This window comes from Amblyomma mixtum, chromosome 8 (assembly GCF_055824585.1).
Source record: "Amblyomma mixtum isolate Tamu chromosome 8, ASM5582458v1, whole genome shotgun sequence".
NCBI classification, from domain to species: Eukaryota; Metazoa; Arthropoda; class Arachnida; order Ixodida; family Ixodidae; genus Amblyomma; species Amblyomma mixtum.
This window is the reverse complement of record NC_143019.1, coordinates 72,201,932-72,225,836: the sequence shown is the minus strand read 5'-3', so window position 1 is coordinate 72,225,836 and position 23,905 is coordinate 72,201,932. Positions and strand designations below refer to the sequence as shown.

The 23,905-nt window shown below is 47.6% G+C and overlaps 1 protein-coding gene across 4 annotated transcripts in view; it reads left to right on the top strand.

The window, feature by feature from the left end:
• The first annotated feature begins 5,280 nt into the window (after positions 1-5,280).
• LOC149332953 (BTB/POZ domain-containing protein 6-like) overlaps positions 5,281-23,905 on the top strand; it is a 52,116-nt gene continuing 33,491 nt past the window's right edge. Inside the window, exons 1-5 of one of the 4 annotated variants that reach the window (XM_089558509.1) lie at positions 5,281-5,505; positions 7,772-7,836; positions 17,327-17,544; positions 18,991-19,282; positions 21,613-23,289. In XM_089558509.1, the coding sequence (XP_089414635.1) occupies positions 7,828-7,836; positions 17,327-17,544; positions 18,991-19,282; positions 21,613-21,909 (816 nt within the window). In that variant the 5' untranslated portion in view covers positions 5,281-5,505; positions 7,772-7,827 and the 3' untranslated portion in view covers positions 21,910-23,289. Of the gene's footprint in view, positions 5,506-6,824; positions 7,280-7,685; positions 7,837-17,326; positions 17,545-18,990; positions 19,283-21,612; positions 23,290-23,905 lie in introns of those variants that run through there. The other 3 variants (XM_089558510.1, XM_089558508.1, XM_089558511.1) reach the window with 3 other exon arrangements.

The window sequence follows — 23,905 nt, the reverse complement described above, 5'->3', positions numbered from 1 at the left end:
TCTGATCTTTTAACTCTCCTCTATCTTCACGTGGCAGCGGTGGTGGCTTGGCTCGAGCCAGTAGGCAGGCCCGTGCAATTTCCTTTTCATCCTTCTCTCAGTCGCAACAGACAACAACAATGCATTGGCCAGCCGCAGGGCATCTTTGCATCGTAGCCCCCCCCCCCTTCCCCCCTTTTATTGGATACCCGGCGGAGCATCCGACCCACCTGGTCCCCCACCTTACGTAGCTTATGTAGGGTAGTGTCTATCTTGCGCCTATGATGAATGAAAAGCCCCAGTACCCGGATATCCTCGTGTTCGGGTATCGGTCCGCTAAGTAGGGAAAGGGCAATTTTGGTTGTGCACTTTGAGTTGGGGCGTATAATAATAATAATAATAATCTTTATTCAGCATAATATGAACATACAAAGAAACGGAAGCGCCGAAGCCACAAGTGGGCTTGTGCGGCGACAACCGGCAGCCGCGGCAATCTTCGCGCTACATCAGAGCTCCATCAGAGGCAAAAGAAAATTAAAAGACGTAAACATGAAGAACACAAAAATTTTGGCACGGAAAGAATGAAAAAGCACTGATAAGATTTTAGTACATGTTAAAGATTCTCTAACGCTTGAACAGCAACACGCAGTTTTTTGCGGGTGGTTAAAGAAAATAAATCATCCGGTAATTCGTTGAAGATAGCTGGCACGTAATATTTTCTAGTTGCTTTGCCGTAGTGAGTGCGCACTCTCGGTTTATGATAGCGAGGAACATGTCTCAACGGTACCGGTTTCGTATTTATGTGTCTGTATGCGCTATTCCAAAAATATTTCAGTACTAGAATTTGTTTAAAAAGATTGTCAAAAGAAGGCAAACCGGCTGCGGTAAAGACACTGTTGGGCAGATTTTCCTGCGGCAAGTAGAGAACTCTTGTAGCAATATTTTTCAAAATCCTATTAACACGACATTTCCATGTGAAAGAGCAGTTAAAAAAACAACACATACCGTATCTCAAGACACTATACCCCAGAGCCTGGGCGACTAATTTTCTCACAGAAAATGGCATCATAGTTCGCAAATTAAACAACAAGCATGCAACACTTCTGAGTTTCTTACAAATGTGAGCCATCTGAGTATTCCATGCCAAATCACTGTCTATGTATATACCAAGATACTTAACCGACAGGACGCTAATTATAGGTTGACAAGAACACAAAGAGCAGTATGAGGTGTGTAAATATATGGAACCTGCACTTGGTACATCTTTATGCGGGTTACGAAAACAGACTAGTCTGGATTTGGTGTTATTTATTTGTATTAAGTTTGAGGCAAACCAATCACTAACTTTAATAGCGTCCTCCTGGAGGTTAGCCAGGGCATATGAAAAATCAGGGTTGCTTGAGACTAGTAAAGTGTCATCGGCGTAAAGGAATATGGTGGATGATTTCACATGGTCACATATGTCATTTCACATGGTCACATATGTCATTCACATATAAGTTAAACAACAAAGGAGATAAAACGGACCCTTGCGGGACACCACACAGCACTTTTACAGCGTCACTGCAGATAGGCCCAAACATGACTGCTTGAGAACGATTGTGAAGATAGTTTTCAATTAAAGACAAAAAAGGACCCCTAAATCCATACGAGTACAGTTTAGAACACAAAATTTGATGATTTACCGTGTTGAAAGCTTTTTTTACGTCCAAAAAAAGTGTGAATGCTACCTCATTGTTCTCCAGGCTTTGATGCAGCAAATCGGAGAGATTTTCCATGTGCAGAAATTCCGATTTGCTCGGGGAAGACCACAGCGACGGGCGTATTCGTCCACAATAGCTGCCGCTTGGTGCAGGTTGGTCTCGATGTTTCGAACCGATTGTTGTGTTTCCCAGAGGGTGATGTCATCCGCATACAGAGCGTCCTGCACACCGGCGACCTCTGCCAACTGGGTAGGGAGCTTCATCGTGGCCAGATTAAATAGTAATCTCGCCATTACAACCGGAGGCGAGCCACTATGCTGGCGAAGCGTCTACGCGCGAGCGGGTCGCGTTCACCGCCAGCGTACTCGCCGCAGCGCAGCGCACTTCGCACCGTCACATGCGCTCCGACGCGCGCGCGCTCTCCGCGATTTTATTCGGATATAAATAAAGCACTTGTGATACGCCCGCCACGCCGGCTGGTCGCTTCCTCATCCTGTTCCATGCGAGACAGAACGCTGAATACCCTCGTTTTTCTTCTTTTGGCTGCCCCCCACCAGAGCTGGTCTATTCGAACTTCGAAAGCGAAAGCGACCCGTCGAATGGCACGCTTTATATTTTATTGCGAAAGCAATACTGCTCGAGGTTTCCGCTCTTGGCCGTCGTCCCGGAGAATCCACCATTGACCTTTAGCGTGACCTATGTGTGACGTCATACCAGCTGTGGAAAAGCGGGGCCCCAACTCGGCTCGTCGCGATCGTCCCAGCGAATCCTCCAAGCCGCAGCTGCGCGCCGCTGCCGCGAGGGGCGCTCGCTGTACGTGACGTCATGCCAACCAACGTTAATGGAACTAAACTCAGTTGCCAAACCGAGAGCGGTTTCGCGGCGCCGCCACCACTGGTTGCTTTGAGTGGCGCTGCAGTCGTACCAGGCTTCAGCCGGTCCGATCAGTTGCTGTGCTCCTAGTACTGTGCGCGCATGTCGTAGAGTGCTTTCGCGACGCGATTGCTGCTGTGATCGTTGTCTTTGTGCTATACGTACGCTTGCATGCAGAGTTTCAGGTGCTGTATCTGACATGCCGACGTGCTATGTGCCGGGCTGCACGAGCGGTTACAGAAACATTAAGACTGCGAGGCATTTTTTCGCGGCTCCTCGACACGCGGATCTCCATGCGGCATGGGATCGAGCTATTCCCCGTGTTGACAGAAAACTGTCCGACAAATCACGTGTGTGCGATCTTCATTTCCATTTTGAAAGGAGCGTGGTTATAAGAGTTCCTTCACCAAAAGTAGCATATTAATCGTAAGTTCACTTACCAGCTTATCTAAACGCGAATGTCTGGCAGGCATTGGTGTAGTGTGTTTTAAACATAAATTAGCAATAGCTTCAGAGCGCAAAGTCCCGCATTTATGGCACTCGAAAGCAGACCACAAGTACCTACAATTTCTGTGGGGCAGTTGAAATAAGCAAATTTTACGCACAGCGTTCACTTCGTGAATGACTCCGCGCGCTGCTTACAACCCGAGCTGCGAAGGCAGTGAACTTCCTCGGGTTCCCGAGTCGTCAGTTTTTCTTTCCCTGCAACAGCGACGATAACTGACGCCAACTCCAGACAAGAAATTTCAGTATTTTAAGTTTACCGCTCTCCGTGTATTGAACCTAGCGTGCGCTTCCGTTCCAACAATATTTTTCGATCCTTCACGCAGTGCACTACAGCTAGACACAAATACAGAGATACTTTTACATTTTATTCACAGCACATTTTGCGCACGCATCCTTCTACGAGGGTCCACTTACCCCTCTCGATTTTTGCTTCTTCCCCATTAATAACATGCGTGTACGTCTTCAGTATGTCTTCTTCGTGAAAATGAAGATCGGACACACGTGATTTGTCGGACAGTTTTCTGTCAACACGGGGAATGGCTCGATCCCATGCCGCACGGAGATCCGCATCACGAAGAGCCGCGAAAAAATGTCTCGCAGTCTTGTTGTTTCTGTAACCGCTCGTGGAGCCCGGCACACAGCACGTCGGCATGGCAGATACAACACCTGAAACTCTGCATGCAAGCGCACGTAGCCCAAAGACAACGATCACAGCAGCAATCGCGTCGCGAAAGCACTCTACGACATGCGCGCCCAGTAGCAGGCAGACATTCGCGTTTAGAAAAGCTGGTAAGTGAACTTACGATGAGCCTTGCGATGATCTGATCTCCACCTTTAAAGTAGATGTCTAATATGCTACTTTGGTGAAGAAACTCTTATAACCACGTTCCTTTCAAAAATCATGACCGCCTGCAATTTCGGCCAACGGTGGCATTGGCTAGGCAGCGATGATCTATCACTCGAGTTGCTGAAGCAAAGATTTGTGGCATACTCGCCGCACAGGGTTCAGAACTGACTGGTGTCTTTACGATATACATCAGTAAAGTGCGATATTTGGGACGCCAGTTACTGAACATTCCCGAAAGCTGCATGCTACGACGCTGGGCGGCCGGGCCTGCGGCGTCTGCTAGCGGCGGCCAGCGGGAGCCTGTTTCGACGGCAGCGCCCCCTCGCGCTAAAATTTGCGGGCCGCTTCAGCCGCAAGGAGAAGGCGGAGTTTGGCAACTTAGTTTAGTTCCATTAACGTTGATGCCAACCGTGGAAAAGCGCCCCCCCCCCCCCCCCGCCCCCCCAAACTCGGCTCGTGGCGATCGTCCCAGCGAATCCTCCACGCGCCGCTGCCGTGGGGGAGGCGCTCGCTGTACGTGACGTCATGCCAGCTGTTGAAAAGCGGCCCCCCAACTCGGCTCGTCGCAGTCGTCCCAGCGAATCCTCCACGATATGCCGGATGATGTGTATAAGGCGATGCTGCAACGATGTGCGGCAGCTAAGAAGCGGCGGCGTGCGGAAGAAACGGATGAAGAGCGGAAACAACGTTTAGCTAAACGGCATGCAGCCAGGCAGTCTTGCTTTCGCAATCCACTAGGCTTAACCAAGCTAAGCCTCTGCCAATTTGTTTTAGGTGCAGCTCTAAAAAATTCATGGGCGCTTTGTCTAAACTACGTAGAGGCGAAAGCGTTTTCCGCATCACTCTCACTGCCTCTGTGGCACTGGTGACGTCACCACTGGATGAGGTCACACATAACTATGTACTAATTAAGTAATAGTAAATTACTAATTAATGGCTAATTACTGATTAATGGCAATGCTAATTAATGACGCATAAGCTTCGCCTTTAGTACTGGAACGCGACAGCGCGTTGTAGAACTGCGGGGAGAGCCCACGGAAACGCCACCACCCGTTCGGCGCGATGCCTTGCCCTTGGAATGCAACGCTTTTTGAGGAAAGGAAATACACAGTAACTGTCTCACATATCTCGGTGGACACCCGTCATCACTTTGCAGAGGAAGGGAGGAAGTGGGAGTGGAAGAAAGAGAAAGAGGGGCCTTAATGAAGAAACTGAAAATTGCATTTGAGGAAAGGATATTACGCAGTAAGGGTCTCACATATCTCGGTGGACACCGTCAAAAGCGTGACATCTCTGCTGACAACGTTTTGTCCACAATGATGAGGCTTTAAAGACTTTCGCCTAAAGATGCGGGACAGCGAGCGACAGCAAACTGAAGTGGTTATTGGCGTAAGTGTCGTGCCATGCAAGGTGCCGTACTCTGCGACGAAGAGGCGTTAAGAGGCGGTGCAACATGCGGCGCGAGAGCTGAACTTGAAAAATTATTTTCTGGCTCTAAACGAAAATTACGTCGACAAAATTTTCACAAATTAGAGGCAGTGCACTGTTCTATGTAACCCGCTATTGTTCGTATTTTTACTGGGACCATCTTATATGGTAAAATTCACAAGTGTTTTATCTAAAAACTCACTTTTTAAAAAGTTTCAGTATTTTTTTACTTTGATGTACGCATTTTCATCACCTGTAACATTGGTTATAGGCACTAGACATCTGGAGAAGCAAAACGGCTAGTTCCGAATTTCGGAGAGCAAGGTTTTGTATGATGTTAAAAAAAAAACGACAGAAGGGTACATTGTCATATTTTCTTTCGATCTTTTAAAAATATTTATACCGTGTAAAGCTGCATGCTCCGAATTATATCGAAAGCAAGAATCTGTGCAAATGTGGACAAAAAAGTTTTCTAGTATCTTATTAAAATTTGAATTGTTTATTAATTATTAAGCAGTGCCTGATTTCTTGCCTTTTCTAAATATTCAAATTGTGCTCACCTCATGAATAAATTTTTTTTCGCCAAAAATATTTCAGGCTTTCAAAAAAAAATTGGCGGGGGCTTAGCTTTGCTTTGGTTACGCCTGGTATGTTGCGGAAGCAGGTGTTTTATACTGCATATGCAGCCCCTCTAGCGGGAGGAGCGCGGCGTGCTGTGCCAAGCGGCCGCCGTTACCCGATGAGCCGCAGAGTTGGTAGCCTGTCTCTCGCTCCTGGTATGGCGTCATGCTGTGACGTCACTAGGCATGGAATCACGTGAGGAGTCATTCTAAAGGTCAAACGTGCCAAGTGGCCGCCGCTACGCGAAAGGCCGTTCTTGGGAGTAGTATTGCTTTCGCAATAAAAAAAAAGATGCCCAGGCTTAGCTTGGTTAAGCCAAGAATGCGTTGCATATTGCGCGGTCGTTTTGCGCGAGGTATTGCTTGGCGACACTCGATTTTCTCAGCAGCTTTTCCTCCGTTACATATGGATGGATGGATGGATGGATGGATGGATGGATGGATGGATGGATGGATGGATGGATAGGAGTGCGCCCTTTGAAACGGGGCGGTGGCAACCGCCACCATGCTCAGCCGTCCTTTTTTTCTTTGTTTTCCTTTTTTGGTTTTCTTTTTATTTTTTCCCCTTTTTTTATTTTTTCTCTTTGACATGGTTTGGTGACGTGACGTCACGTGGTTTGGTGGCTGCCCGGCCGCGCCCAATTGCTGAACTGAGTGATTGCAATATGCTACGCATAAAAAATTGGCGGGGGCTTAGCTTTGGTTACGCCTGGTAGGTTGCGAAAGCGCGCAGCGCCTACAACTGAATGAACGCAGTGCACCGCGTCTACAGGTCACGCGTGGCTACCGGCCGGCGTTGCGCGACGACTGAAAGCGTCTTGGAACGCAGTGCGCCGCGTCTACAGGTCACGCGTGGCTACCGGCTTTTTGATGAAAGGAAATGGCGCAGTAATTCCCTGTCATCTCGGTGGACACCCTAACCGAACCGTAAAGGAAGGGAGGAACGCCACAACCCGTTCGGCGCGATGCCGTGTTGTTGCGACTGAAAGAAAGAGAACTTGTAGAACGCCGCCGGGCTCGCCGTTCTGCGGCATAGGCGCGTTGCTTAGCCAACCGCTCTTGCCTTTCTTCATGTCTCCTCGGCACGGCGCCGGCGTTTGCGCGCAGCACGTCGCTCCAGCGAAGCCTTGTACAACTCCTCAGACATGACTAAGCGGAGCGCGCCTGCGGCGCCCCGTGTATCCTCTCCTAGCGAGCGCCCTCACGCGGCGGGCCGAGGAGGCCGTCACGTGGTAGCCGCCGCGCCGAGCGAAGGAACGACTACGGCCGAACAGACGAGTTGGGGCCCCTGCTCTCCTCTGGTCGTGACGTCACGCTGTCACGTGAGCGAAGGAACGACCTCCACTGACGGCAGAAAAGTGCTAGCAGTATTGCTTTCGCAATAAAATTGAGGGGGGGGGGCACTTTGTTGACCTAAAGCGCAGTGAGGCGAAAGCCTTAACATCGCCTCTACGAGTGGAACGCGACAGCGTCTTGAAACGCTATCAGGGAGTCCACAGAATGCCATCGCCCATTCGGCTCTGCGCCTTGCTCGACGGGAAATTTGTTTTTGAGGAAAGGAAATGTATCTCTCTCGCATATCGCGATGTCTTCGGTCACCGATGAATCTCAACACCTGACTGCTCAGGGACGGCGCATTGCGCCGAAGAATCGCCAGGAGAACGTGGACACCACTGCTTATGCAATTTACCCGGTTTAACCAAAGCTAAACCATGCCAATTTTTTTTTTTCTTCTTTGGTTTCCAGTTGCTTGAGTGTCATTACTAGAGTGTGCGTCTGCTTTGTGCTCTAGAAACTACTTTTGGCTATCGCAGGGTCACTCAGCTTCAACGCGTGCTGCAAGAAGTAACCTTTCACGAGGTGCCCAACCATGTTTGCTGTGAGTGTGCACTTTCAACATTTCCTATTGGAAACGTGTATATTTCAAACTGTACTAAATTATTAGCACTTAATGGACGCTAAGAATCCAGGGATGACTTCTCAGTTTTGCAGGTCAACCGCGGTTAATCCCCTTTAGCAGCCATCATGCATGGACAGGATTCACCCTTCCCACTTCACCCCCCCCCCCCCCCCCCCTCACCGGGCCTGGCTCCTTGGAGCGATGACCCTATTTAAACTCTGCCAATGGTGAACGCTTTCTGGTCAATCCACAAAAAATGTTCAAGACATTGCGATCGACCTTCTCCGATTTGTTAAAAAAAATCCTGGAAACTTATCGCAACGTGCCGAAACCAGAGCTAAAATATTTTTGCCGAAAAAATTTCTTCGCGAGGTGAGCTCAGTATTTTTTAACGTTTCGAAAAGGCGTGAAAGCAAGCACCGTTCCAAGCTGGAGTACGGCCCGCAACGTCCCAGGCTACCGCGCCTACCATGCCACTACGGCCACACCACTTGCGTCTATTTATGTACGCAGTGACGTGCTCGTAGAGCAAATTGACATCCCCTCCACCCTCCTTAAATATTTAGTTGGTGTGGTTTATTACCACCCTTCTTCCCGCATCTCACTCGTCCTTTTGTCTTTTTACAACCCCCCTGTCACTTCCTCTTTATTCTCTGCTCTGGGCAAATTCCTTCACTCTCTTTATTCTACCTCCCATCTCCTCTTTGGTGGTGACTTTAATGCCCCTCACACATTCTGGGGCTACCCACAAACCCTCAAACCCGGCCGCCTCCTCCATTGTCCGGCCCAGGAACGCCACCTCACCCTTCTTAATACTCCTGGCTCTCCTACTCGAGCGGGCACTGCCTCACAACGCCCTACGACACCCGACCTCACTTTCTCTCGGGGTTCACTTTCCTTTCACTGGCAGGTGACAGCCGAAACTCTTCTAAGTGACCACTTTCTCATCCATATCACCACCTCTCTCTCCCACATCCCTCGCTGTCATCCGATTATTCACACTGACTGGCATGCTTTTCGCACTAATCTGGCCTCCGACTCCTCTCAATCCTACGACGACTGGACGTCGCGCATCTCTGCAGCGCTCACGTCCAGTAGCCGTCGCGTTCGCTCTCGTTACCCAATCCAAGACCCAGATCCTCACCTTCTCCGTTTATGGCGTCGCCGTAAACGTCTTCAACGCTCCTTTCGCTCCCAACCACACAATGCCCAACTTTCCTCCCGGATCACTGCTTTGCGGGCCGAGATCGTCGCCCACTGCGCCTCCCTCGAGCACTCTCGTTGGAGTGCTCTTTGTGATGGCCTTGATTCTGCATTGCACTCGCGATCCGCATGGTCTCTCTTTAAATCCCTCCTTGGCACTAAGCCTGCCCTTCCTCCCACTCTAGCTAAAGCCCTCACTCAGGGGACTCCCTCCGAAGTTTTTGATCAACTCGCCTCTCTCTACCTCCCGCCCCCTCTGGCACCCTCCTACCCGGTGTACTCGGGTGGACCTAACCCCTATCTGGACCAATGCTTCACTCTCCGGGAGCTCGAATCTGCTCTGGCTGCTAATTCTACACGCTCGGCTCCCGGTGAGGATGCCATTACATACACCACACTTCGCAACCTTCCTGACTGCGCCAAAGAATTCCTCCTTCAAACCTACAATGATGCCTGGGAGAGCGGCTGCTTGCCGAGCTCCTGGACATCCTCCCTTATTTCTATGATTCCAAAACCGGACAAACCTCCCTCTCTCTCTAACCTCCGCCCAATCTCCCTGACGTCGTGCGTTGGTAAAACCATTGAGCGAATGGCTCTGACTCGCCTCTCTGATTTTCTTGAGGCACGGGAGTTCTTCCCCCATTCTCTCATTGGCTTCCGACGCCACGTCTGTGCACAGGACATCTTTCTGATTCTCCAGCAAACGTTCCTGTCCCCTACACCTACTCAAATTTACGCACTTGTGACCGTCGATGTTCGCAAGGCCTTTGACGGTGTTTGCCACGATCACATCCTTTCTCAACTCGCCTCTTTGGATTGTGGCTCCCGCATGTACTCCTATATCCGCTCATTCCTCTCTAAACGTGTGGCTCGCTTTCGAGTAGATACCCACTTGTCTAACCCACACCACCTCACCCGTGGCACTTCTCAAGGTGCTGTTCTCTCTCCTACCCTTTTCAATCTCGCTATGGCCCCTCTCGCCTCCCAGCTAGCTGAAATTCCCGACCTGCATCATATATTTTACGCAGATGACATCACTCTCTGGTGTTCATCTGGCTCTCCCGGTTACGTACAGGACACCCTGCAACGTGGCCTAGATCTCATCGACTCCTTTCTCACCACCGCTGGCCTCTCTCCTGCTCCTGAGAAATCCGAGCTTCTCCTTCTCAACCATTCCTCCTACCAGCGCTCACACAACCACTTCGTCTCTCTCCACCTTTCTGGCTCTCCCATTCCTGTCGTCACACAGTGCAAAGTTCTTGGCTTCCCTTTGCATGAACAGCCGCCGCGGTGGCTCAGTGGCTATGGTGCTCGGCTGCTGGCCCGAAAGACGCGGGTTCGAACCCGGTCGCGGCGGCTGAATTTCTTTGGAGGAGAAATTCGAGGCCCGTGTACTGTGCGATGTCAGTGCACGTTAAAGAACCCCAGGTGGTCGAAATTTCCGGAGCCCTCCACTACGGCGTCTCTCATAGCCTTAGTCGCTTTGGGACGTTAAACCCCATAAACCAAGCCAAACCAAACCTTTGCATGCGGCTAAGAATGTGCAATCCCTTCACCGCGCTGTCACCACCTGCCACTCTGTAACTCACCTCCTGCGGCGCGTGGTCACTCGACGCTCAGGTCTCCACGAGGCTCACGCGTGCCGAGTTGCCCACGCGCTGGCCCTCAACAAGGTCTTGTACTTTGCACCCTACGCTTCCTTCACTCAGACTCAACTTAACGCTCTCGAGACTGCCCTTGTGGGCCTCTACAAGGCAGCTCTCAACCTCCCTATCACTACCTCTACCACTAAGCTCTTTGCCACAGGCCTCTTCCATCCTCTTCGTTCTCTTCTCAGTCTCCATCGTGACTCGCAGCTTGCCCGGCTTTCCCTTACCCGTCAGGGTCAGTGGTTATTGACTCAAGCGGGTATCTCGCCCATTCCAATCTCCCCGTTTACCTCTCCTATTCCCACCCCCGCCCCCAATCTTCGTATCCTTCCCCTCCCGACCAACATGTCCCCCGTCCTGCACGCCGGACGTCGTCATGCGGCCGCACAGCACCATTCCCCTCTCTTTGATACCCAGGGTGTAGCTTACACGGATGCCTCCTTCGTGGCTCCTCGAGGTTCCTGCGGCTACGCCCTGTACCATCCACATCTCCCTGCTCCTGATACCCACACCAGCGGGACGTATCTACACCCTCCAGACGCATTGTCCCTCGAGGTCCTCGCCATTGCGCATGCCCTCCAGTCATTTTCCCTCCTTCCCTTTCTCCAAGAGTACACAGTCTATTCGGACTCACAAGCCGCTATACACCACATACAGAAACGCACCCTGACCCCTTCTCTCCAACAGGAGGTCGAACGAGCGGTCTCCGCACTGCAGCCTTCCATCGTTTTCCTCCGCTGGGTCCCTGGGCATTCAGAGATTGACGGCAATGAGCTGGCCCATCAGCTCGCCCGCGACACACTTTTCCGGGCACCGTTGATCCCCTGGCCCAAGCCCTCGGAGGACGGTGGGAGACTCACCCTTCGCCGCACCATAAAAGAGGTCTACCTTGAGCTCCGCCTCGACAAACGCCTTTACCCTCCCCCTCATCCATCACTCACGGTGCCGGAGTCTCGCCTTCTTCGGCACATTCAGATGAATGCAGTTATCACCCCGTCCCGCCTCTTCCTCTATCGCTATCGATCGGACCTGTCCCAACTGCCCCTGTATCTATGCGGACCTGGCCCATTGCCTCTTCTATTGCCCGGCTGCTCAGCAGTCGGGTTCCTTCCCCCCACCCTCTCTATCCATCACCACCTGGCTCGACTGGCTTGGCGCTGAAGGGGAAGAAGAACAGCGGCTTCTGGTCGCCCAGGCGGTCGAAATGCTCGGCCTGTAAATTATGGTCGATTAAAAGTCTTTACTACTACTACTGCATCATCACTCTGGGACCCTCCTTATGACAGTCATATTACTGCTCTTGAGATGGTTCAGAATAACTTTGCGCGTTTCATCCTCACTAATTACAATCGCACTGCAAGTGTAACTACTATGAAGTCTAGCCTTTCTCTCCCATCGCTGTCGCTTCGTCGAAAAGTGTCTCGTATCGCTTTATTTCACAAGTTGTACCATCATCCTGCACTGCGCGATCGCCTTATTCCACAGACATTTTATGTATCCCATCGTACTGACTATAATCATAAAGTCGGTTTAGTTTCTTCTAATACCAGATATTTTTCCCAGTCATTTTGCTGCGTACTTCGCGTGACTGGAATCACCTTCCCATAGGTATTGCCGATATCAATAATTATACACATGTTCCGCGAAGCTATAGCTAGCATTGTATACTCAGGTGTTATTTAAATTTGTCTCTTTCCTGTATTTTGTAACCTTATTCTTGTGTTTTGCCACTCCCCCTCTGTAATGCTTCCGGCCCTGAAGGGTACAATAAATGAAAATGAAATGAAAAATAATCTACAAAAAATCCAAATTACATCTGCACAAATTATGGCTTTCCATATGATTGAGATCATGTATTTTTTTGGACGGTGCAAAGGTGTAAATATTAACGCAACAGCGTTAAATGCCCCGTTACGCAGAGAATCCGGCGTTGGCGTTGTGAGCGAATAATCACGGGCATGGCTCTGGCAGGTGGTCCCCGGAGTGCAACCTACAAAAGGCAGGTGGGCCACCCAGGTCACGTGACCTTATGGCGTCATCACAACCTGTATTTATTTATTTATTTCGTGTACCCTCAGGGCCAGAGGCATTATAGAGGGGAGTGGTTACAAAAATTTAAGAAAGAAAATGTACAGTGCAGCAAACTAATTAGTAATACAAAAATGATTGCTCCTAGTTATACATTATTAGCTGTTGGGTTCTTGGTGTGCTGGTTAATAGTGTATAATACACAAAATACAGCGCAGCAATACAGTGAAAAACAAACAAACAAAACGCTCGTACAAAAAACAACAAGAATATAGAATAAAAAAAAAAGAAGATGATGCTCCTACTTATACAAAGTTTTCTAATGCTGTTTTGAAGCGTTGGTTGTCAGTAATGGTAGCGGTAGATGCAGGAAGGTGATTCCACTCAGCAGATGTGCGCGGAAGAAATGACTGAAACATGGCATTGGTTTTGCAAAATGGAATTCCGACTTTGTTATTGTGATCTAGCCTTGATGAAATATATTGGGGAGGGGAGATCAGTTCGTGGCGAAGTGAAGGATGATAAAATATCTTGTGAAAAAGTGATAGTCTAAGGGCTTTACGGCGAGATGCTAAAGATGGCAGGCTGAGATTTAATTTCATTGCAGAGATGCTGGCAGTTCGGTTATAATTACATACAATAAAACGAGCAGAATTATTCTGGACCATTTCTAATGAGTGAATTAGGTTTTGTTGAAAGGGATCCCACACTGCTGCAGCATACTCTAGCTTTGAGCGGACCAGTGTCTTATATAGAAGTAGTTTTAGGGAAGAAGGTGCCTTAGAGAAATTACGTTTTAGATATCCCAGCATGCGATTAGCATTATTAATTACGTAAGATGTGTGAATGGACCAAGTGAGGTTGCTAGTAATATGGATACCAAGATATTTGTAAGAAGAAACAGGATCTAGAGGGACATTATTAAGGTGATAGGAAGGTAGCTGGCCGGATGTTCTTGATACACGCAGAAATTTACATTTTTTGATGTTTAATTCCATTGACCATGATTGGCACCAAATACAGATAGCGTTAAGGTCTGATTGAAGAGAAGATATGTCATCGTCGCAAATTATTTCCCTGTAGATGACGCAATCATCTGCGAATAAATGAATGTTAGAGGAAACACAAGAGGGTAGATCATTAATGTAAATTAAAAAAAGTAGAGGACCAAGTACCGACCCTTGAGGTACGCCGGACTGTACTTTACTTGGCTGCGAGGTTGAGTCATTAGCAGAAACAAATTGCGAACGGTTAAAAAGAAAGCATTCGATCCAAGCAAGCAGTTTGGGATCAATGTTAAGTTGATGTAACTTAAACATTAGAAGGTTATGGCATACTTTATCAAATGCTTTCGAGAAATCTAAAAATATACAGTCGGCAAGTGAACAGCGGTCAAGGATGACGTTTAGCTGATGCGTGAATGATACTAGTTGTGTTTCACATGAATAAGTCTTGCGGAAGCCATGTTGCGATGGTGAGAAAAATGAATGAATGAATGGTATATTTCATTGATTTCCATCAAAGATGGGGGAGGCGAGGCAAAAAGCTGCGATGGCAGCTTGACAAGTCCTACTCACTGGATAGTGAGAAACCTGCCCGCCATGGCAGGTGGCAGTTCAATTTGTGATTGGTCGCTCATGAGGATCAACCTGTATCGCACAAGGCCCACCACTGGGCAATGGCGCATCTCTTAACCGCTGCACCACTGCGCCATGGAGAAGCAGTATAAGGACTCCCAGGGATCTATGAATCTAAAGTAGAAAACGACATTCTGTATATGTGGGAATTCATTATGCGATTGCGTCATACTCTTAAGGCGGAGCTTTAGTGTCTGCAATTTTTCTACATTTTTTTTTTACAATTTCATTTTTTTAAACATCAACTTCCTCTAGGAAATTAAGAAATGGCCATGTTCCTTCCCTAGATGTCTATTAAGTATAAAAAAATGTTGCACGTGATGGAACTTAATACGTCGAAGTGAAATAAGATACTGAAGTTGCAGAAAAGTGGGTTTTTAACCATAAGCGCCAGTATATTTCATCCGGATGTTGTCCAAGTAACAATACAAACGACGGGTTTAGTAGAACAGTGTATTGTCTTTCAATTATGAAGTTTTAATCGAGGTGATTTCTGTTTAAAAGGAGAAAAAAAAATTTTTGCAGTTGTGCTGTTGCACCGTAGGTTGTGTCGTTTCTCTGCTCCTCTTCACCGCAGAGCATAGCACCGTCGTCACTGTGGCCAGACGAAATGTATATTTCTCGTTCTTGGGGGAAGTTTCCACTGGAGGCAGGCTTCAAAACATTGTGTAGTAGAACAAATGTTCATGGGAAATGGTGGGATCAGAAAGCAGAAGACCAAAGTACCACATGCCACAGGTGGGATCCGGACCCATGACTTCAGGATTTCCCTTCCGCGGCACCGCGTTGCTGAGTTCGCATCCCACCATTGGCATGTGGTTGTTTTTTCTTTTCATCTGCTTTCTGATGAATTGCTTTTAACCAATAAAAATAAATAACTATTAATTTCTTATTGATGAACGCGACAAATGTAAAAAAAAAACATCGCCTGCGCTCCTTGGTTCCGGTGATTGTTAGCTTCCTGCATGGTATAACGCAAGTCTGAGTCGAAGTGCTTTTAGAGTTAGGGATTTTGAGGGGTTGGTAGCAGGTGTACACATCTCAGTAAGTAACCAGCAGGCTGGCCCCATAGCATCAACTAGTGGAACGAAATAGCGCGTGATTTAACGGCAGAAGAAAGTGCAATTAGATAATCACTTTTAAACGGAAATCGATTCAGACATTACATGGTGTTGATTTAGGGCAGGACAGAACAGCTTTCGTTTTTGCGTAATTCATCAAGAATGAATTTTCAAGATACTCATAAAAATTAATTCTTAATGAATTTCCATTCTCGAATTTTCATTAATTCATTCATTTTCATTAATTCATTCATTCTTGAATGATACTCATAAACTCATTCTTGATGAATTTTCACTCTTGAATTTTCATTCATGAATTTTCATTCTCGATGAATTTTCAAGATACTCATAATCACGGCCGCGGCGGCTGAATTTCGATGAAGGCGAAATTCTAGAGGCCCATGTACTGTGCGATGTCAGCGGTCGAAATTTCCGGAGCCCTTCAGTACGGCGTCCCTCATAGCCTTAGTTGCTTTGGGACGTTAAACCCCAATAAACTACTAAACTAAACCATCAAGATACTCATACTAGTAGCCTCGAGTCACTAGTCGTGTCTCGAAATCATATCAGCGTTACTTTGTCATTTCGCGTCTTAGACAACGTGCACGAGGTGTCCACGTGATCAATCGTGCCACCGCGGACATCTCGTGTAGTGTCCGTAGCCCGCTCCCCGGATACGCACGGTTACGGTTTGCCTGGCCGCGCAGAATTACTTGAGCGATAGCTCTGTGCAAAACTCGAGATTCAGTCCGTATGCGTAATGGCATTGAAATGACTTTCAGACTTGGCGATTTCATAGCAACAGCCTGAAGTCAGATGCCGAAGCATACTTTGACTATGGGCAATGCAGTGCTGTCTCTAAATTTGTCCCTGGTCATTTCCAAAGTGCTGCTCATCCCCCCCCCCCCCCCCCCCCAAATTTGCCACCACCGAAATTTGACCGTCATTGGTTTGGACCAAAATCGATGTCCAGGCTAATCGAATGTGCCCCATACGATGGTAGTCTCCAAATTTGACTCGGGCCATTTCTAAATTTGGCCCACCCCCGAAACTTGACTTTTTCAATTGGGACCAAAATCGATCGCCTGACCAATTCCACTATCAGCATCACGACAGTAAATTCGTAAATTGGTTTTTGAGGAAAGGAAATGGCGCAGCATCTGTCTCACATATCTCGGCGGACACCTGAACTGCGCCGTATGGGAAGGGAGGAAGGTAGGAGTGAAAGAAGAAAGAGAGAAAGAGGTGCCGTAGTGGAGGTCTTCGGAATAATTTCGACCACCTGGGTATTTTTAACGTGCACTGACATCGCACAGCACACGGGCGCCTCTTGCGACAGTCATCTACAAATTTGACCCAGGTTAGTTCCAAAATTTCCCCCTCCCCGCACCCCCGATATTTGACCTGGGCCGATTTGGACGAAAATCGATATCCAGCCATAACTGAGCATGCCCGCGGCACAGTGGTGACCTCCGAATTTGGCCCGGGCCATTGCCAAAATGTGTCCCATGCCTCCCCCGCAATTTGACCTTGGCCCGAACAAAAACGATGTAAAACCATAATTGAGCGTGCCCGACAGGATGGCGACTTCCTAATTTGGCTCCGGCCGGGACTAAGATGCTATCTCTTGAACTTTAGGTATAACCGTGGTTCAACACTGCCTAATTTTTTTTTCTCTGGGCCTGCTCCCACAAACTTTTCTCCGGGACTGTACTTTATGCAGGAATAATTAAGAGAACAGATATAAATCACAAGAAGCCTTTCGGAAAGGATACAGTTTCTGTAAAGTTCCCAAATCACAGTAACCCTTTTTTGTTCTAGTTTGTTTGTTCTTGAAGAAGACACATTTTCTGCTGTCTTTCATGTTCCCGACCTGCACGGTGATGGGCAGTTCAATTTCAAGAAGTTCCTGGAAACTGGGCAGTACGCCGACGTGGACTTCAACGTGAAGTCGGAGAAGTATCCTGTCTCGAAGACGTTCAAGGGCCACCGACAATTACTGGCAATGAAGAACGAAGTGTTCGGCGCTATGTTTTACGGCCCGCTCGCTGAAAAAGCCATTGTGGTGATCGAAGACCTTCACCCTGACGGCTTCTACGGTTTACTCAAGTAGGTATATTACACTTCACTCGACTTCTTTTTTTTTCGTCAGAAGTGGAAAACTCTGCTGGATTCAGGAAGCTATAATCACTGTCATGTTCCTATGCGGCACTTCAAATAAGTGTTAGGGGAGGAGGTCGATGTGGATTAACGGGAATAGAGAACGAAAAGGGGTTTTGCCGCCTGTGGGATAATTTGTAAACAAATTTATAGCACTTTTGCGCTGCTACTCCCCATAACCCGGATTGTTTGCAACGAGTTTTTCATCACCCGTGCGTGTGCCCTTTAAAGCAGACTTGTAACATGTTTTGAACTCGAGTATTTCTATACAAATTACGGGATATTGTGAGCAATGACCTAAATATAAAAAGTGGTGTTTATTTCTATTCGTTAGCTCGGGTAACAAGCAATATAAACGAATATCGACGAGGGCACTGCCATTCAGACAGCTGGACAGGGTTCGGGAAATTGGCTGTAAAAACAGTTTGGAAATTATTGTTCTCTTCAACGACTCATTAGTTACAAGTGTGACGCTAATGAACCATAATTGAACACCGTTTCAATGAGAATTGATCAAAATTTCATGTTCGTTTTAGACAAAACTCGAATACATGTGTCCTCATCGCAGCCTTGTCAACGGCATGATGCGGTGAGCGGTTCAATCGCCTTGATGCCTCATTTTTACTGATCAGCATCTAGGACTTCTCACATAAATTAAATTGGTTGTACAACGTTGTAGTGCCCTATATTACACTTCCCTGAAGCTGCTATGGCAACAGCATGTTTTAGTCATGTCATGTACGAGTAGTAATAATCCGCTTTATAAAACATCAAGACAGTCTCCACCTGCTTCCATTCTTCTTCAGCTGCTTACACAAAAATATGAGTAAATCGTGTTTCGCATTTCGTGCTTAACCTTCATAGGGTAAGATGTTGCTCTCTACAGTTTCTTTTGAAAAATATTGCAGAACTTTCTTTCACAGTGTTGCCTCTTAACGCAAGACAAAATAAGCCTGACATTAAGAGACGCAGGTAACATGACTGACCTCCGTACACTTGGCCTTTGTCAAAAGTATCCAGCACACAGAGTTTAGTTACGAACCATGCAACAAGGCATATAACGGCGCCACTGAACCTCCAGAGCCCCGCAGGACGAAGAACAAGAATCTGCTTACCCCCACGGATTCGGAACCACAGGGATGCCGTAGTTGTCCTGTAACAGGGTGGACGTCAAAGAGTAATTACTCCCTTATTACAAATCTACTCCACCTTGGGGGATTCCCCTAGATATTTGGGTAACAGGGTTCCACGGGAAATCCTCGGGGCTGGACACCTCTTGCAAAAAATATACATACATGGCCACTATGATTACCTTACACAACATTACCGTATTAAGAGCTGACACTGAAGCTAGTTTCAAGTTACGTGAACGCATATTCACATTTTTTCTTGCAGGTACCTGTACAGGGGAAAACCCATTACCAGCAGCGTTGAGGAAGCGATCTACACGCGAGCCGCCGCCGGGAAATACTTGGTCCCGGAGCTGGAGCTTGCCTGCACACTCTACATCAAGGCCCACCTGAAAGCCGAACAAGTGTGTCGCGTGATCGACTGCCTAATGTTGAGCGACGGTGGAAGCATCGACGACGTTGTTGACGTTCTGCTGAAGGAGAAACCTGAGGAGGTGCTGTTGTCGGATGCCTTCACCGACTGTCATGAGCAGGCAGTGCACTACGTCCTGGACAAGGCAAGGGGTGTTCTTTAACATGGGCCTAGGTGGTTCTGTTAGATGGAGCACCAAGGCGCCAAAAAACTTCATTGAATGAAATAAGGCTTAGAAACGGAAAGGTGGTGAGATCAGCCAGAAGGATGAAGCTCTGGGCGTAGTTAATCCTGTGCATCGATCTACAATTTCTCAAGTCCTTGAGATCCCATTTCTTGTAGATTAAGATAATTTTAATGCTAGTCCAGGCGTCTGGTGAGCTTGAGGTCATGAGACGTTGCGTATACAGGGTAGCTAGTATCTCTAGCACAATGTCGCCACCGTCCTTAACAAACCTGCAGTTACTTGGTCTTTCTCTGGCGCTGATCCCCTTTGCATTTCCTGTAAGCCTTTCTACAATTCTTTAGTTGCCCCAGGAATATGCATTTCCTCTGCACTACAGCCTCTTTCAGTGGCAACCTGATTATTTTTCCTGCAGTCCAGCTATGTGTAGGATACATCGACTACTTTAACAATCTTATCCGTATTGCTAATGACACCGACATTCCTGACTCTTACTGCATGCATCTGATTTTTGTCTATTCCTAGTTTTATCTTGGCTGCTTTTGTGAATATATACCTCTGTGCTTTAGAGCGTGTTCAATTCTTTCCATACTGCACTTCCTCATGTCGGTTACCTTAGGCTTATTGATTAGCTCTGACAGTTTTACTAGCTCTATCCTCTCGACAGGGCTCAAGGCTTTCATTCTTAGGCGTTACTAAATCAGACCGTTCGCCTCCCGTGAGACCTTGCCGGTGTCTCGCTTAGCTGTCTTGCCATCCACTTCTAGTGCACAATCCGCAATAATATTAATGCAATATCATTTGGGTTGGCCTCTTGCAAAACCACCGGGTGTCTCCTTAACAAAATTCTCTTATTGGTGGAGGGGGTTGTGACGTCATCAGCACCACCAAATTATCAAATCTGAGGACTATAATATTCAAGTACCTTCCCTTGGATTATCATATGGGATTATACCAACTCGACCCACTCTTCCACCTTAGCCTGCCTGCTAATTCACTTAATCTGCCAACTAATCCACCTTATTCTATATTCTGCGGTGGGCTTCTTCCAAATTTTAGGGGGTCCTTTGGAATATTTGCAGTAGGCCAGCTTCAAATCTTATCTCATTTTCTTCTTTAAGAATGTGATCAAGAAGGCCCGAAGATTTTTGCAAGGTTAATGCTTGAATGCTAAGGTCATTATCCTCGGTTAATCGGAATATCGGTTCTGCAGCGACGTCTTGATACCCTCATCTTTCCCTCTTGCTGTTAAGTCGCCTATGTGTTTCCCACTTATAAGCTTTTTTTGGTCTCTGTTCATATGTAGGTTAATTCGAGAGCTCATCACATCCTATCAATGCTACATCGCATCTTCTTAAGCTTCTGCACGTTGCCGTGATGACATCTCTAAGCGCCGCCGCGGTGACTCAGTGGTTATGGTGCTCGGCTGCTGACCCGAACGACGCGGGTTCGATCCCGGCCGCGGCGGTTGAATTTCTTTGGAGGAGAAATTCTAGAGGCTCGTGTACTGTGCGATGTCAGTGCACGTTAAAGAACCCCAGGTGGTCGAAATTTCCGGAGCCCTCCACTACGGCGTCTCTCATAGGCTTATACCCGTGCCACACGGAGAGATTTAATGCCATTAAGTGCTTACTGCCTTAAGTTTTAATGGCATTCGTGCGGTGCCACACGCATAAATTTAATGGCATTAGCCTTACTGCCATTCCCGACCTACTGAGTTCGCCACAACTCATTCGCCCGTGTAATGTGTACTCTCGTTCCCATTCCACACACAGAAAAGCATGCAGCTTTGTCAGTTACAACTGCCTAGCCCACTATAAAATGGTTAATTCTTAACTTTCAGCCAGATGAGGCACCTAAACCGCATTTTCGATGCGAAGAGCGCCATTTTAACCAGCCTTATTGACTGGTACTCTCGACTTATGTGCTGACATGCGAGTTTATGGCTACTTTTTCGACTTGTAAAGCAGGAACAGCCGTATTTTCTGGAAAATCGTTTTTACATTACATTTGAACATCATTCCCGATATACTCTGCTCATTAGGAATGTTTATATTAAGATGAAACTTTTGACTACCTTGCAAGCGTTATCGTCATCGTCACTTTCGATAATGGCATTAAAAGTGGACGTGTAGCACCAACTGCGAAAATAATGGCATTAACAAACTTATGGCCTTAAGCATTTACTGCCATTTCTTGTGCGCGTGTGGCACGGGTATTAGTCGCTTTGGGACATTAAACCCCATAAACCAAACCAACATCTCTAAGCGTTGCACACACCTCAACCGCAGGTGACGAATGTTCCAGAGTTCTGTGTCCTCCTTGCCGTACACCGATGGGCCCAAGCCTACTGCCAGAGGAGCGCCACTGCTGGAAAGCCCGCGGATATCAAGAGCGTCATCGCTCCTTTCTTGCCCAAGCTGAGATTTCTGGCCCTGACTCTGGAGGAGTTCGTGTCATTCGTCACTTACGTGGGAGCCGGTAGCGTGTTGGCAAAGGATGACACCTTCGACATCATGAGCGTGATGATTGGCAACGGGTACGTCGAGCTGCCGTCGTGGGTTTGCCGTGAGAAAACGCCTCGTTAGGCGCTCCAGGAGAAAATCCCATTTGTTTAATTGAAGGTTTTATTGAGATATGTCTGGCACGCTGCCACGTAACGTTACGCAAGTCATGAAGCGTCAAGCTCTCTGTCTGGAGTTACGTTTCAGTTGACGCAAATCTTTACTTGAACGTGTTATTGTGATCACGTAAGGTTGTGATTTTAAAGTTCTAGTATTTGAGAATACCAAACATACCCATTTTTCTGATTGCAGAATTTCCAGTTTGAAACATTTGGAGTCATTTTAACACTAACACAGCCGTGTGCTATGGAGACCAACCTAAACATATATGATTGGGTCTTTTCTTTTAGTGTGAGGGGGTTCATGCGCGCCTGCGTGGCACTGCGTACTGACTGGGAAGAATCCACGATTTTCACTGGTCTGGTGCTCAAAATCACTTATTTCGTTGAATTTTGAAGAATTTATGCTAAGCAGTTTTGCATAAACGATTCATTCTTACAGCCATTCTTGCTGCACCGCTAAATTAGGTGGTCATAGTTACATACCAAGATGTTCCATACGCTAAGAACTTAGAAAGTGCACGTGAGCAGTCTCTTTTACCAGTTTCTGCTGAAGAAATAGCACATCAATGGATACTCTTGCTCTGATGGTCGTGGAGAAATTTGGAGGAGAAAGACTTCTATACCTAGTGTAGGCGGGAGATGGTCTAAAGCACGCACGAAATGAACCGGGTCACTTAGATAAGGTCTGTTCAGGAAAGTATACACTGTAGAACTGCGCAGAATTTGCAGTATGACCAGCGTTGTTGCCAAGGCGCGTGGCCGAGCTCCTGTACCACCCGAGAGTCCTTTGTACTCTTCATTACCCCCGTTAAATTTAACGTCCAGATGCGAGCATTGAAAGCCTCAACAGCAACCCCAGACACACGTTAAATTTCATAAACTTGTTGGTGACTTGTTTGTCACAAAAATGCTCTTGATGGTGCCCTAAGTACAAACAAACAACTTACCTTGAACAGTACCGCCTTTTTTGCTGTTTTATATAGCACTGGAGATTACCACAGTTCGATTTCGCCACTGAATGCCTGTGCAAGGTTGGGCGTGGTCAAGCACGCATCGCCAAAATCAGTCTGCCCCTGTGTGTTTCATCACCACGAAGGCATTTTCTGGCGTTTTCAAATCTCAGGGATCCACTGTTGCCACTAGCAGCAGAGTTCAGAAAATATTTTTCTTCTTTTTTTCTGTTCTCGTTTTAACCTTAGTGTTATACCGTTCTACTACAGAATGATTGAAGTACGCTAGATTCAAGGCCTGACACTTGGTCTGTGTGGCCTTGATTTTTTCATGTATTAAGAATTGCTCAATAAACAGCCACACGATTAACTCTGTGGTTCTAACAACTTTACAGGCTCCGTCACAGTCTCATCACTTTCACCGTACTTTGCCGGTGGTGCAGTGAGCTAGAATAGACACTGCAGCGAATGGGGGTGTCCGTTTATCCCCGCTAGCAGCACGCTTAGGAGTCTTCGATCGCAACGCCGCCAGAAATGGGTGGGCCAACACGGCGTTCGAGTTATTTCTGATGTAGTATGTTGCCCCCTGAACCACTGTCGGTCCACTGGCTGTGCAACAGCTAAGAAACACTAAGGCAAAAGCTTTTAATGGCTCATTCCCCCGTCGTTTCGTCCGGCGTTACATCCAACGCCCTGGGGTGACTCATCAACGAGCGCAGCTGCCAAAAGGTGACGTCATCTTCGTCGACAGGTGGAGCTGTCGGCGCGGCAGCGTCGAGCGCTGCTCCGTCGTCAGTCGGTGTGCGGCAGCATGGAGGAAAAAAAACTAAGGAGGGAGCGTGACGCCACGCGACCAGCGTTCGCAAGCCGAGTGTTTACGAAGCCGTTTTCTCCCTCAGTTTTTCGCTCTCCGAGTCTGCCCTTTATGTTTTGATTCTGGTATGTTTTAGTGTGCGCGTATGTGCGACCCGCGGCGCGGGGCATCTACAGCAAGGAGGTTGATCTACA